At 47.5% G+C, this 15777-nt stretch overlaps 1 protein-coding gene across 1 annotated transcript; it reads left to right on the forward strand.

The window, feature by feature from the left end:
* Positions 1 to 127: 127 nt before the first annotated feature.
* Positions 128 to 10180, forward strand: ITFG2 (integrin alpha FG-GAP repeat containing 2). Its single transcript, XM_054269907.1, has 12 exons — positions 128 to 223; positions 1626 to 1721; positions 2140 to 2181; positions 2997 to 3174; positions 3478 to 3617; positions 4027 to 4175; positions 5225 to 5319; positions 7066 to 7116; positions 7580 to 7671; positions 8179 to 8296; positions 8883 to 9056; positions 9204 to 10180. The coding sequence occupies exons 1-12, from the start codon at positions 128 to 130 to the stop codon at positions 9344 to 9346; spliced, it is 1374 nt and encodes a 457-aa protein (XP_054125882.1). The 3' UTR covers positions 9347 to 10180.
* Positions 10181 to 15777: the final 5597 nt, after the last annotated feature.

Here is a 15777-nt window from a genome sequence, read left to right on the forward strand (position 1 = left end):
CGTGTGTAAATCCTTTCCGGAGCGCGGTGCTGTGGGCGGCGGGCGGGCCCTGCGGCCGCCCCGCCCCGCGCTCCCGCCGTGCCCGGGCCCGCGCAGCCTCGGCTCGGCCCGGCCCGGCCCTGCCGCCATGCGCTCCGTCAGCTACGTGCAGTGCGTGGCGCTGGACTTCGCCGGCAGCCTCTTCCCGCACGCCATCTGCCTGGGGGACGCCGACAACGACACGGTCCGAGCCCGGAGACCGGGATGGGGCCGGCTGGGGGTGCCCGCGGGGCCGCCTCGGTGATGGGGACAGCCCAGGGCTGGGGGAAGCACCGAGCGGCCTGTGCGGCCCCGGGGCGGGTGCCGGGAGGAGCTCCCAGCCCCGGGGACACACACGGGCCTTGGCGGGCGCCCGGTCAGAGCCCGCAGGAGTGCCTCTGCAAAGGGGATGTTTGCAAAGGCTGCAGCGGGTCAGGGTTTCCCTCGCCATTTCCCGTGCCCTGGGTGGTGCACAGCCTGAGCGAGCTTCGCTTGTGCTTCATAGACACTCCCCTGTCACAGCGGTGGGGATGCGGTGTGCTCTGCTGGGCACAGCTGGTCACAAACAGGGCAGAGCCAAGTCTCGGTGTCTCTTGATCCGTGTGATGGAGGGATTGGGAATGTTGCTGCCGGCCCCTGAAATGATTGGTGTGCGTTTAGAGTGTGCATTGGGAGTGTTGCTGTCAGCTCCTGAAATGATTGGTGTGCATTTGGAGTGGGCATTGGGAGTGTTGGTGTACACCCGTGTGCATTGGGAGTGTTGCTGTCAGCCCCTGAAATGGTTGGTGTGCATTTGGAGTGGGCATTGGGATATTGCTGTCAGCCCCTGAAATGGTTTTGATTTGTCTGTAGCCAGGAAGAGGTTAGCTTAGCCAGCTACATGACTGCTGTTTCTCTTCAACAGTGAAGGTGTTTTACAGCCTTACCCTGGAAAGTGTCATGGTTAGCAATGCAGTGGATGATTAAAGAGATTTCCCCATAAAATGTTGTTCTGTAGGGTTCTGTAGGTGTGCAGGGGATTATGAAATGCACACCATTTAAATACAAAGAAGCATGATGCAGGAGATGAGATAATGGGAGTAGGCTCATCAGTATGGATGGTTGGTGATTTTAGAAATCTTCTTTAAAGAAATAATCACCATTCTGAATTTCCTTTACCCCTTGAGCAGTGAGATTGAACATCCTGTGTAAATCTGTTGTGTTCTTGCACTCCCTTCCTGGATGGTTGTGTTTTTGTCATTGCCATCATCTTCCTTAGGTGATTCAAGTCAATCTAGATTGAAGGATGGAAGATGGAGTAATGATGATTGTTTTAACATCCAAGCATGATGTTGAAACAGTCAGTGACACAGCTCTGAAACAATGAGTGGAGAACCAGTGGGTAATTGGATGTTGCTCTAAGGAGCCATTCTCCATCTCTTTTATCTGCAAGAATAAAATTAGGGCTTTTATATTTTCCCAGACTTTCCATTTTGATTCAAGATTGTCTCTAACTCATTTTGTTTTGCTGCTTCTTCCCACAGAGTGATTTTTAGATATGAATTCTGAAATTTTTATTGTTAATGTAAGTGTGGATTTCTCCCTACTAACCCAATTTTCTTGTACAGCTGAATGAACTCGTGGTGGGAGACACCAATGGAAAGCTCTATGTTTACAAGAATGACAACAGCAAGCCCTGGGCTGTGCGGTCTTGCCAAGGAATGGTCAGTTCTTGACAAATTTTCTAAATGGTTGGGCCTTTTGGTGTATGTGCAGCCAACTATAATTGTCCTTTGCCTAGGAATAAGTAGGCTGGGAGAGGAATGGTAGCCAGAACTGATTCTGATGTCTTCCATGTAATTATTCAAGACCCCACTTTTGCCTACAGCCCCTTGGGCTGGAAGTGATGGTCAAATTAATGGACAAACATATAAACTGGGCTTCTGTCCCACCTTTACCCTGCCCTGTGCACTCTGGCCAGTTGTGTTTCTTTCTGTCCCTTGACTCTGCTGTCCTTGTCCTTCAGAAGCCTGTTAGGAGTTCAGGAGATTCTTTATGGGAGAGGAGGGTAGGGCAGAGGGGTATCCCAGGGTGCTGGTTTGGGTTGCCTTTTCTCATGGATGGCCTTGTTTTCTTTTGCAGCTCACATGTGTCCGTGTGGGAGATGTGTGCAATAAAGGAAAGGTGAGAGGAGCCAAACTCTTCCCAGCTGTGTCTGTAGGGCATGTGGGAAGTGTTCAGGAGATTAGGGTCATGTCATGTGCTGAGTGTGACAGAGGAGGACAGATTGCACATGCTGTCTCTCCAGGGTCTGCCTTTGCTCACAGAGTTTTAGCACCACTGTTTTTAAACTGTTCCTCTGTTTATATGTTACTGGTATTTTTCTGTGAGCCTTGTGTGGGTTTTAGAGAGCAAGGAAATCCATCCTGTCTTCAGAGAGCACATTTGATTTCTGTTTGAGGATTGCTCCTTTTGCTCAGTGGCTTTTGCCTTTCTTGGGCTGTATGCTGTGGGCCGTGGTCCTTCTGCCGCTTGGCTGTGTGCATTTAAGGTCATCTAAACAAGACTGAGACATGGAAGAGTCTGGACTCCCAGGCAAATTCCACTGGGTCTACTATGACTCCTTTTGTTGGATTGCTGTTTCTGGGGGTTAAGCCAGGACCAGTGAGTCCAAAGGTCCCAGTTCAGGCACCCTGCCCGAAATACTGTAGCTGTGTTTCCTCTAGTGGGGAGCAGAGCTGACGTGGGCACTGAGAAAGCCACACATTGTTTGAGGATTGCACACATATCCACTTGATACTGTAGTCTGACAAAGATGAGCAGGAAGTTTGGACCCTGCCAGTAGCAGAGAAGTTCATGTGCTGGCCAAAAACCTCCTGTTCTGTAGCAGTCATTGATCTTGATCGATCTATTCTTGTGTCTTCCTTTGCCCTGCTGTGGGACAGCTTCTGCAACTTCTAAAAGAGGAAGAATTAAAAGGTTTTTCTTTTCCCTCACAGAATTTCGTGGTGGCAGTGAGTGCAGAAGGCTGGTTTCATCTTTTTGACCTGACTTCTCTGAATTCAAAACACCCAGATGCTTCAGGCCACCATGAGCTGGCAGGGGCAGAAGAGCAGAAGCCAGTGTTCAAGCAGCACATTCCTGCCAACACCAAGGTCATGCTCATCAATGACATTGGTGAGCCACAGAGCTGGGGTGGGAATGCAGGGTGAAGGGGTTTGTGTGTGAGGCAGTGGGGAGAGAAGGTGGGGGGGACTTGCAGAAGGAAATTACTGTCTTGCTGAAACTGACACTCCAACAAACCACAGCCAAGCCATGGAAGGGAGAAACAAGAACTTCAGAATTTTTCTGAGGTGCAAGCTTTCATGACATGGTTGGGGTCCTCAGGGATGCTAACTATAGAAACCAGCAGAGTGGTTTCTGCATTTTTGCGCTCTTAGGGCTCAAGAGAGTCCGGCTGTCTTTTGCTTTTCCCTGCAGATGGAGATGGGAAGTGTGAGTTGGTTGTGGGTTACACTGACAGGGTGGTCCGTGCCTTCCGCTGGGAGGACTCATCAGAGAACCCAGACCATGTTTCTGGGCAGCTGATCCTGTTGAAGAAATGGCTTCTAGAAGGTCAGGTAAGGAAAAAGGATGTTCAGAGCAGTACTTGTCATACAGTCTTCAAGAGGTGGTACTTTCAAGAGAAGAAGCACAGAATCTCAGTCCTATGAACAAAACAATTGTCATGTCAGTGGCTTGAGAGGAGATTTGCCCAGTGATTTTTTTGTACAGCTGGGAGTTGGTCTGAGAAGCAGTTGCTTTTTCCTGATGGGAGAGCATTATTGGAAAGTACTTGTGTTGCTTTAAAGTGGCTTTAGGTAGGGAACCAACCTTTTACTGAACTTGGATGTTTTGCTTCCAGCTGAATTTGTTCAGCTGCTGCTCAGCTCTATCAGAAGATTTGCCACATTCAAATTTAGTTGCAGGGAGCACTGTAAACCTTTTGGAGTTCTTGACTCTCTCCGTGTTTTCCCTCTGCTGCTGTAGGTGGACAGCCTGTCAGTGAACCCAGGCCCTGGTGGCTCACCAGAGCTGATGGTGTCCCAGCCAGGCTGTGGCTATGCCGTCCTGCTGTGCACCTGGGACACGGAGCAGCGCGACGCAGCCGCGGGAAGGGACGGGTCTGCCCCGAGCAGGTGAGGGTGTTCCTGCAGGGGTGCATGGGCACATGCCCCTGTGGATGCCTGTGACAAGGGGGTGCCACCACATCACTGTTGCAAAGCAGGGGGTGCTGTCACTGTCCTTGCTTCAGTGGCCTGCTGTGCTGCTGACACCTCATCACTTAAACCCACCTACACCCAAGCTTCCATGAACACTCTTCACATCTCTCTCACAAAGATGAATACTGCTGCTTTCCTTTATCCCACTCTCTTCTTGAATTGGGCAAGGAGAGTGGCAAAACCAGCTCCCTGAGGGTTTCTCACTACTGGGAGCTAAGGTAGGGAAGTGAGTGACCTAGATTTCCAGAGAAGGTCACCAGATTACAGGATAACAGCTGAGAGACTGGGCCAAACCAAATACAATACCTGAAGCCCAGGATAAAACTGGGCTCATTCTCTTGTTTCCTGCAGATGAGACAATTGGAAGTTTTCCTAATGAGACCCCTGGCAGCCAGTGCTGTAAATCACAACCACAGCAACCAGGATGTGCAGTGAGGTGCTTGCTACTCTCTTGGTGCTGGAAGGACCCTGGTGGGGAATTTGGGTGCTTCTGTGCTGTTCTGTGAGACTTCAAGGCAGACACAAAAAATGCAGCAGGAGGGGACCTAGGCAATTCTCCTTGATGTCTTAGAGAACTCAGTGAAATGGTACCTGTTAGCCAGAAGCCAGGCCCAGATGTAGTCTGTCACCAAACTGTTCAGTCTGGGCAGATACTTTGTGAGAGAAAAGCAGCCAGGCTTTTATAATAGTAATGACAAAAACTGTCCTTTTTTGGGGGGGTTCCTTTTTTTTTTTTTTTTTTTTTTTTTAATGCATGAAATCATTCTGGGTTTGTGTTTTAAAAAATTGGTATATTTCTTTAATACCTGGGGTGGTATGCATTTTCTTCCTTTACCATTAAAGGGCTCAACCTGTTCACAAACTGTGGCACTGTCTGTGTTTGTAGAAGTGCTCCTGAAGTTGTTCTGAGACAGTCCCAGGTGTGGTTCTGTAACTTTTCCCTGTTGTCTTTCTCTTTTTCCCAGTGAGGCCCCTGTTCGAGATGTGATTCTACACCAAACATCTGGGCGGATTCACAACAAGAATGTCTCCACTCATCTCATTGGCAGCATTGCCCGAGGTGAGAGATCAGCAGCTTGGGGTCTCCAGCCCAGCAGTTGCCCCTGATGGTTTTTCAGTACAGAATGAAATAAATTTTGTGTGGTAGGGAAACAAACTGTTAGAGGGTGCTGCAAGAACACAGGGATCTCAGCCTCTCTTAGCCAGCTCCCAAAGAAAGACAGTTGGATATTTGCATGTGAGCTTTTTATAGCCTTTGTCCTTCCCTAGGTAGCCCTTTATCCTTCACTCAGCACAAGAGTTTTTTTCTGCAGCCTCTGCTGACCTGCATTTAGTCAGTTTGAATGGCTGCCATGCCATGCTCCTACAGATGTCCTTGATCCTTGCTTCTGCATGGCTGCAGCTTATGACTCCTTATGCCCTGGATGCATCTCTTCCTTCCCACAGCCTCATCTTCATTCTTGCTTTTCAGCATTTGAATCTCAATTCCTGGTGGCTCTTTGCTGCTCCTCCTTCTCCTGTGCAGCTCCAACCTCTCCATAGCTGCTTTCATATTTCATCTATGTCATTGTCCTCTGTTTTTTTCCACTGTGTTGTGTTCAGGTCTTGTATCTAAGATCTGCACAGCTGCCAGCTTCTCTCAGCCCTGACACACTGCTCTTGTGTCCAGACTTTTCCTGCATGCTGCCACTGCTTCCCTCCTGTAACTCCTGAACCCTCCTTTGGTACCTATGGAGAATAAGCTTTCACTGCCCCTTGGGCATAATAGAAGGCAGAAAACTCCCAGCAGAGATCACTTGCTCTTGTGTTGCTCTGCCCAAGTATTGCCTCCTGCAGTGCTGTCTGAAAATGATTCAGCCTGTCCAGTGTAATTAGAGGTTGTGGACAAGAGCAATGCACTGGACCCGCCCTCTTGACGTTCCTCAGAGGACCTTTCCTGCCCAGTTCCTAAGCCTGTCATGTTTTCAGCATCTCTGATGCTGCTGTGAGCAGCATGGTCAACAGAGCATGAAATCAATTATTTCACTGCATATGAAGCCTTGCATCTATTGAGAGATGTCTGTGAAAAACGAAGGCACACAGAATAAGGGATGAAGGGCAGGCTGTGAAAAAGCCCACTGATGCTGGACCATCAATAAAGGAACAGCTGAAGAGTGCCATGCTGACCAGTTTCCAAGGGGGACACAGCACATCTCTTGGATCAGAGCCTGTCTGGGTGCTTATCACTAGGGGCAGCTAAGTACCCAACCAGCTGCTTTTGCTTTAGGCAGATCTGCAGAAAGGGGATGGTTTGCAGCCTGGGAGTGTGGAGGGGGGCTGCAGTTCGGAGCTGTCTGTGGGCACTGGAGGTAGGCTCGTGTTGTTAACCTACTCTGGGGAAACTGCCTGCTTGCTTTCACCTCTGCTGGCTTGCTCCTGACTGCCAGGTTTCCTGGGTTCCTCCTCAGGGAGCCAGTGCCTCTCCTGCATTGTCAGTGAAAGGGTTAAATGCAGCTTCCATTGAGTACTGCTCCAGTCCTCTCTCTGAGAGTGTCGTATTTTTAAAACTTGACCTTGCATGTCTTTTCTTTTTTTAGTAGCTAGGTAGAGAGTTGACTGAAGGGCTGAAACAGCCCAGTGGTCAGGGAGCTCTCCTCTTCAGATTTAATTAGTGACATTTGTCACTGCTGTCCTGCACACAACTGGGCAAGGATGGGAGGCAGCATGGATCAGCTTGGTTTGGATCTTTTTTATTGTTTTCAGGAGAGGGAGGGGACGATGTTTACAAAATGGCATCAATGGCAGTAATTTTCTTTTGCACTTACAGGCTCCAGTGAGAATAGTGGCTCAGGTCTCTTTGCCCTCTGCACTCTGGATGGTAAGTCCTGCCAGTGTCCTGGAAGAAGACCTGGGGGGCAGCTAAGGCCTGTCACTAATTGAAAGCAGGGATCCAGGGGCTCAGTGCTTTTGATTTTTAAAAGAATGGGAAGCTGGGCTTCAGAAACCCTTCAAGGGTCAGGCAAGAGAATTTGATTCCAAGACCCCTTCTGCTGACATATTTTATATGAAGGCACAGAGGGCACTGGGAGGATAGATGCTTGTTTAAGTTCCACTCTGTTATGGTCAGTGCCCCCTGCCCAGTACTGATGCAGTGTATCTGCATGATGGGAGCCTGGTAGGGGGGTCAAGTGTCCCCTGTGGATTTAGCAGCCAAGTCCATCCCCGTGCTATTAGCAGCTAACTCTCTGCAACCCTGAGTGTTGAAAGAGTAGGGCCTAGCATTAGCAAGCATCTTGCTCTCTTTTATTGTTTTCAAGACAGTTGTTTTTTTCTTTCTTCAGGAACGCTGAAACTGATGGAGGGAGCAGACAAGCTGCTCTGGTCTGTTCAGGTTGATCACCAGCTCTTTGCTCTGGAAAAGCTGGATGTTACAGTGAGTATCTGAGTAAGGCTGGGAGAGATGCAGACAAAAAACTCAGCATGGCTTTGTGCATATGAACTTAGAAAGGGCAGGAGGAGTATGACTCAGTTGGAAAAGGCTGGGATTATCTCAGGATGACACAGAGTGTTCTGGCTGTAGCAGTACATTCTGCGCTCAGGTCAATCTGCCCAGCTGCAAGAGGTTGAGCTGTGTCTGCCTGTTAGACCCAGCATGCATTTATCCATTCATAAACTTTTGTCTCCCAGCTGTTTTTCAGTCTTACTGCAAAGCTGAATGGTTTTGCTTACTGCTAATACCCTGATTGTCTAAAATCTCTTACAGTACGTAAGGATTGCCATGTAGAATAGAGATGAGGTCCAAGTGCAAAATATCTGGATGAGATGTCCAGAAGTGACATCTGGACATTAGTGTTGTGTCTCTGAACCAGCCAGAAAGATTCTTGGCTGTCCCTGGGAGTAGGTGGCACCTGTGTAATGCTCAGTGCTGTGGTTCCTGCAGGGCAATGGGCACGAGGAGGTGGTGGCGTGTGCGTGGGACGGGCAGACGTACATCATCGACCACAACCGCACGGTGGCCAGATTCCAAGCAGATGAGAATGTCAGTGCCTTCTGTGCAGGTGGGAAGCCTGACTGCAAAGCCAGCCCTCACAGTGTTTTCCCCTCAAAGCTACTGCTCCCATCTAGGAGACCCAGAATCCTTTGTCTGCCTGCAGTGGGGGATAATTTCCCTGTGTGCATGTTGCAGGAGGCCCAGCTAGTCTTTCCTCTGGTGGCATCTGGGAAAAGTAACCGTGAGAGAAAGTGATGCTGAGACTTGTCTATGGTGGCTTGGGGTTTTTTCCTTGTCCTTTTTGGAGGTGCTACAGTGGTCTCTTGTCCTCCACACTGCTTTTTTAATTTGCAGACTTCTAAGCTGTTCTTAAGTGGAGATAAGGAGCCCATGAAATCAGCCTGAGTTTTAGCTCTGCTCAATCCTGTCTCTCAGACCTTCAAGAAGCAGCTTGCACATTCCCAAGCTTCATGCAGTTCAGAGGCGGCTTCTTGGATTGTCTCAAAGGGACTTTGTATACCCAGGCCCATATCTCTGCCCAGGTGCTTGCTGTTTTCTGGTAACAGCTTTGGTACCTCATCATGAAATGTCAATTATTTGCTTTCTCTTTCCTTCTGGAAGTAGTCAGATCTCCACACTTCTGCTTTCTGCAGGCCTCTATGCATGCAAAGAAGGGAGCAACAGTCCCTGCCTTGTTTATGTCAGCTTCAGCCAGAAGATCTACATCTACTGGGATGTGCAGCTGGAGAGAATGGAGTCCACCAACCTGTTGAAAATCCTGGATGGTGACCCAGAGTTTGAAAGTCTCCTGCAGCAGCTGGATGTAGGTGAGTGCAGAAAGAGCAGAGGGCGTACAGAAAGAAAGAGGATGAGATGGCAGATGATGTGCGGGAAACCAGAGTATTTCTTGAGGAAGAGGCTTTCACACTGCCTGGTGAGAATGCCTGACAACTGCTTTTCTCTCTTCTCCTTAGACAAAAACGATGTTGATGCTGTCAGAAACCTGATTCACAAAACACTCTATTTTCCTGAGAAATACCATCTCAGCAGCCCCTCGCAGGATCCTGCTGGAACAGATTCTTCTGCCCACTGCAGTGGCATCCAGGACCCCTTATAACAAGAAGGCTGACATCTTTAATGCCAGCACAAGCTCGTCTGCAGCTGGAGTTGGGCATCTGATGAAGATGACTGTTCCTTCCCTATCTTGTGAAAACTTCCAAACAGGAAAGGGTCTACAGGCTGTGAAGGGATGTTCTTGGCTGTAGGCTTGCCTGTATGTGGTGGGTTGGTTTGCCTTCAGATGAGGCAGCTACAGGAACAGAAAGGGCCAAGGATCTTGCATGTAGGCCTTCTGTTGCCAGTTTCCATAATCCTCACTGACTAGAGTGCACCACTGGTCACTGTGAAGGAGCAGGGAGGTCACAGATGGAGAGAACAGCTGAGCCAAGTCCCCATTTTGACCTATTCTTGGAAGTACTTCAGTGAATACTTCTGAGTTCTTAGCAGGATCACAGTGCAGGAAGTGGAGATGGAGGGACTGAGTTAGGGTGCAGGCATGGGCCTTCTCTCCCACAAAGGTGTATTTAAAGTAGAGCCATGCATTGTTTGTCTTTGCTTTGCTGCTGCTCTTCTGCCAAGCAAGAAGCAGTTTCTCGCAAATCACGTGTTCTGAGTAGCTGGAGACGTGCACAACTTGCACAAATGAGGTGTGGAGAGAGAGCAGCTCCAGCAAACCCAGCTCTGGTCAAGAGTCATTGCTTGTCTCCATCTTCTTGGGCAGGGTGATCCCAGAGAGGGCTGTGACTTAAAGCAGCTGTGAAGCGGTCAGCAAGACCAGTCTGACTGAAGTGTGGATCTGTGGTGCTATGAGAGCTTGGCCATCCACAATAAGCAGGGAAAGTGGAAATGCCACTCCTGCCTCTTGTTGTGGAGAGCATCATGCTTTGAGTCCTGCACAAATCCTGCACAGAGCTGAAAGAGGTGGGCTGGAGGTGATGTCCCACTGGCTGGCATGAGGAGTCTGGTAAAGGGGAGCTCATTTGCAAAAGCCCAAGCATGAGCCTTTCCACATACTGTTGTTGCTGTGCTTTTGCCTCTCTTAGCTTGTCTCTTGCCTAACTCAGCTTGTTAGGAAAGGGGCAGCAGGCCTACCTGCTGGCTTGCATCGATTACCCCCTCTCACTTGTGTGATGTTTTATTGGACATGTGTGATGGATGGAGCTGTCCCTTCGCCCTTACAGCAGCCTGAGTCACAGCAAATACAATCCAGTGATCTGGAGCAAGTGGCAGCATTTAAAGATCCTGCAGGCAGTTGAAAACCTGCTGTGCTTTATTCTGCAAAATATCCAAGGGCAGCCCTAATTGGGAGAAAGTGCTTTGTATAGAGAAAAGGAGTATCTTGCCCTTGGGTGAAAGTGACTATTGCTGAAGCAGCCCTGTGTGGTAGAAGGCAGGATCTTTACATAATAAGCCCTAGCTGTTCTTTGCAGTTTCCCTCTGTAGATTTATATAAGCTTTTCAGAGGACAGTGCTGTCCTCTGCATTTGGTGGCAGTGGAAGTTGGGGCATGGAGCAGTGAAATGGTGTGACCTGCTCTGTACCTGCCAGCTTGCTTTTCAGGCCACTGTATCTTCTGACTCTCTAACTGCACTGCAAGTTTCTCTCCATTTTAATAGCCTTGCTGAGAAGCATTTTTAAATGTTTCCCTGTCCTACTAAGTGCTTGTGTAAAACGGAGCTCTTCAGGCAGGACCTTTCAAGTAATAATAAAGCTTATTAACAGTGGTGTTTAGAGCAGCAAGGCTGGAGTCTGTGAGCTGTGGAGAGCTGATACCACAGGGACCATCTACTCATGGGCTAAAGCGAGGAGTTTGTCGTGAAGCTTGTCAGACCTAGACTGTAACCTCAACAAATTGTCAGCTCTTGTGACACTGAGATGTGCAGCCACCCATCCCAGCAGGAATCATCACCATTGCTTCTGGCAAATAGGGCCTGGCAGGGAAACAGCGTGGCTTACACTCATAACAGAACAACTGAGTGCTGTCTGTCCATGCCAAATATAAACCTTTATTAGCAACACCAAATATAAACCTTTATTAGCAACACAAGCGCAAGGGGTGTACAAATGGGTGCACATGGCTGGAACTGCTTTATGCAAAACAAACTTTGCTGTACAGGTTGAATGATCTCCAAGAAAGGAAGGTCAAACTGATCCACTGTTGGACTATTCATTGTTGAGAAAGAATGAGAAATGGTTGCTGAAGAAGAGATGACATTTTTCTAAGAAACATCTTTAAAAGAAAATGGGGCAAAAGCCTTGCAAATATTGTGCACCCTAACCCTCTTTTGCTGGCCTGAGGATAAAATTGCTGTGCAAGCCCAGGCAATGCACACTATCAAAAGCAGAGGTGAGAAAATACAGACACTACAAAAACATCTGTTCCCCAAAACTTTTCAGCTCTTAAAAACCATTGGAGAGGAAAAATACTAACATTTGAGGGCTTCCCCTGACAGTTTTGTATTGCATGCAGCACATAATAACTTGCAGATGCATTTTGCTCCTGTGCCCCTTGTGCACAAGAGAAAATGAAGTGTCTACAGAAGAATAAACTGAACATCTGTACCGTTCCTTGGCCAAAAGATGGCTTTCCTTATTTTTTCCTGCCTCGAACTCCTAAGTGCCAAATACTTCCTGAAGTCTGTTATTCAGGCTACTTCCACTGGCAACAATTTTTCTGAAGTGAAGTGTCCATCTTCTCAGGGAAGGAGCCCCTTAAGGCCCTGTCTCTGGAGTGATGGAGTTACATTATACTTTCTTTGTAACTAATTGTCTCTTTGTCCTTGCCAGCCGACACAAGCCGCAGAGTTGGAATTAGAAGTGGTTCCTTCCCACACAGCAGGAAATGTTTGCTGTATCCTTCTCTAGCAGATTGGCATAACCTGCTGGTGCTGGGAAACTTTTCAACAGGGCAGCATTTGCAGGACAGCTTTGTATGTCCCAGTGCCAGCACACAGCAAGTGAGGAGTCTGACAGTATTCTCAGGCACTGGGGGTATTTGCAGATAAATGATTCATGGCTTTGGTTCTGATGCTCAATTTACTAGCAAAAAAATAAAGGGAGGGGGTTGCCTTATTTTCCTGAGACATAATAAACCTGCTCTCCATCCCTGCCTTTGTTTTTATTATCTTTCTGCTATAATTTAGTTATTTCTATAACTCTTTAGGTGTATCCTGGCATGTGCCAGTGGAGTCTCTTGAAAGGAGGATTGAATGCAAATGTAGGTATGTGGCTCAATGGTCTTCAATGCCAGAGCTTACCTGCTAGTGAAAGAAGGATCAAGCCTCTGGGAATATGGATGCCTGCAGCTCCCATTCTGTTCAAAAGCAAGTGACCCCAAGCTCCTGGAAGTGGTCCTGATTATGGCTTTGGCAGAATGCCTGTTCTCAGGAAGGACACAAGTCCTTCTCCCCACCCCAGGTGTATTGCACACTGTTCCAGAGATTTGCCATGGCAGATCTTTCCCTGCAGACTGTTCCACAGCTGCCATGCCCACTCTATTAGAAAGCAGCCCTGATAGGAGCTGACCACCAAGGTGCTTCAAAGAGATTATCCCTAAAATAATAACATTCCATTTTTTATATTGGAGGGACAGGTCTCATCACTAGGAAGCCAGTGTTGGACACAAACAGGATGTGCCTGTGTCCTGCTCTGAGCTGGCACTTTGTACTGATCTTCTGCTTTCTGTATGAAAGTGTTGGCATTTTTGATTTTCAGTGAAAAAGACCTTTAGATTATTCCATTGTTCCCTTTATCTCCCAAAAGCAATAGAGATGACTGGAATTGAGAGTAGGGAAGTATATATGTATAATAGACTTTTCCAAGAGAAACTACAATTAAGACAGTCTTCAGCCTTGCCAGCCCACTCAAAAATTACTTACTGTGCTTCCCAGTGTTGGAAGACTTAAAAATGACCATGTTTGTAGATGGGAGTTGAGTTGGCTTCTTTGAAATGTTGTAAGTCCTATTTTACAATCACATTTTAAAGCCAAGACTTCCTTCTTTCACAGTGGAGGTTATGCTTCAGATGTAAAGACACAAAAATGCTTTGGAGAAAGAAAAATATCTGTGGGCTAGAATTCAGAATACAGATGTCAAATGCAGTAACTGTGTGTCATTTTGTGCCAAGTAACTTGGGGAGATGAAAACCCACCAGGAGCTGTGTGCGTGAGGAAAGCAGGTACTGACCCTGTAAGGTTAGACTGTGATTTAGTGAATGGGTTGAAGTGAGGTGTCTGCCATGACATCATGACCTGCAATTCTCATTTAGTCATATAAATATTTTTTTCTGGAAGTTCTGCCCACAGCAAAGCTTGATGGGGAGGTTCCAAGATAACTGTTGGCAACAGATTCCGCAATGTCTGGACAAAAGAGACTTCTGCTGAGTGGATCTCTGTTCAACTGACATGGACAGGAGGAAGGTGAAGAGTATGTCTTCTGCCCTGGAGCTGATTTCAGAGCAGAGAAATGTATTAATTTATTGCTTTCTTGGAAACATCCTCTCTGTGACTGGGAATTTATACATGCAGTTGTTAACAAAGAGGAGAAAGGCTGGCAAGATTGTGGCACAATGTGGGAGTGTATTAGCAGCCAGGGTACAAGGCAAGTGTTAAAAGGATTCTCTAAAAAGGAAAGAATTCCTTTTTGAAGAAAATTTGCCACTTACCAGTGTGAAAAGAAGGAAAGGAGGATCCAAAGGAGTCACTAAGCAGAGAAGAGAGGAATAGATAGGGCTGGAGATTTTCACCTACTGTAGCACATCAATTCAAAGATGAGCCTGAACTGTTTGTTAATGGTTTAGGATATGAGGCATATGATCCACAGAAAGGCTTCAAAAAGGCTGGAGGATGTTCTGGATGTGAGCAAAAGCAGTTATTCCAAGACAGACATGTAGGAACAGCACTTGGTGAATTCCAGCAGCAGCTGGAGTGCAGTATCTGCAGGGCTGCAAGTGACAGGCAGTAGTCAAAACAGAATTGTCAACTCAAAGTTGTGGCAGTTTTCTGTAGGATCCCATCCAACACTCCTTTTAAATCATTGGAAGGATTCCTGTTGGCTTCAGTTTGAAGGCTCCTGCTCACCTACACCCTGCCCTAGCCAGGACCCAGCTGCCAAACTGACACCAGGCACTGCTCTCGTGAGGAAGTGGCCAGCACTTAGAGCTGTTGGTGACCCTCCCCTTCCCATGCACTTGTGGGCACCAGCAATGCCCAGCAAAAGCTGTCAGACACTCTGGAAGGCAGCAGAGACCTGCCTGGGCATCAGCAAAGCCCAACAAAAGCCCTGTGCTCCTCCACAGGGAAGCTGGGCCCCTTATGGGCCTGGCAAAGCTTGGCTAAAGCCCTGGGACACTCTGAAAGGCAGCAGGGCCCCTTGCAGGGCAAAGCAAAACTTAGCAGAAGCCCCAGGGTGCTCTGGAGGGAAGCAGAGCCCCTTGTGGGAATGACAAAAGCCATCAGATAGGGCTAGGTGGTTGTGGTTAGGTGCAGGATTAGGGAAATGGGTTAGGTGGTTGTGGTTAGGTGCAGGGTTAGGGAAATGGGTTAGGTGGTTGTGGTTAGGTGTAGGGTTAGGGATATGGGTTAGGTGGTTGTGGTTAGGTGTAGGGATAGAGTTGGGGTTAGGGGTTATATTTTGTTACATGGTTTGCGGTTTAGAGGTAGGGGTGAGCTTTAGGCCTTGGAGTTAAGGTTTAGGGGTTGGGGTTAGCTTCATGGTTAGCATTATGGTTGGGGATTATGGTTAGGTTTTGGGCTTAGGGTTTATAGTTAATGTCTTTATGATTAGGTTTCTGTCTTGGGTTTAAAGTCACATGGTAAATGTTGGGGTTACAGTGTTAAATTTAGGGTGTTATTTTTAATGTTTTATTTTATAGTTAGGAGGTGGAGATTTGATTTGAGTGTTAAAATTAGCATTGAGTTTTAGAGTTTGTTTTAGGAGTTAAATTTAGGATTAGGATTTAGTGCCTTAAATCTTAGATTTTGTGTCATTGTTAGGGTTTATTGTTTGGGTTAGGGCTAAAGTCAGCTTTTGGGTTGAGAGTTTTTTTTAATAGATCATAGAAATTAACAAGATTTGTAATGGACATGGTATCTGTATGTGTAGACTATTTGCCCTTGTTCTACATGCTGTTTTTAGAGGGCAGTGGGATTTGGAAACTGGGTGAGTTGATGCATATAGCAACAGGTGTTTTGCCTATCACAAGCAAGATTTTGTCAGCAGAATTGGCCCAGGCACCACAGAGACTGCAGCTAGAATACAAGATGGTTTAGTACAAGTGTGAGCTATCTAGACCCCTTGATAGGGATTTTAGAAGCCAGTCAGGCATGCAAGTGATACAAATCCAGGCGGAATTACTGCTGCTTTGGAAGACAGGCTCATGGAGCAGGCATGCTTTCCTGACTAAATGAAAGAACCATTGGTGTCACTCGAGAGATTCATGGAAAGAAGTTCATGCAGCCAGAAATAGTCAGATGCACAAGTAGAAGAGTG

The sequence above is a fragment of the Melozone crissalis genome, unplaced genomic scaffold (genome assembly GCF_028551555.1).
Source record: "Melozone crissalis strain CALT ecotype California unplaced genomic scaffold, PUWL_Pcris_2 ptg000008l_1, whole genome shotgun sequence".
In the NCBI taxonomy this organism is placed as follows: Eukaryota; Metazoa; Chordata; class Aves; order Passeriformes; family Passerellidae; genus Melozone; species Melozone crissalis.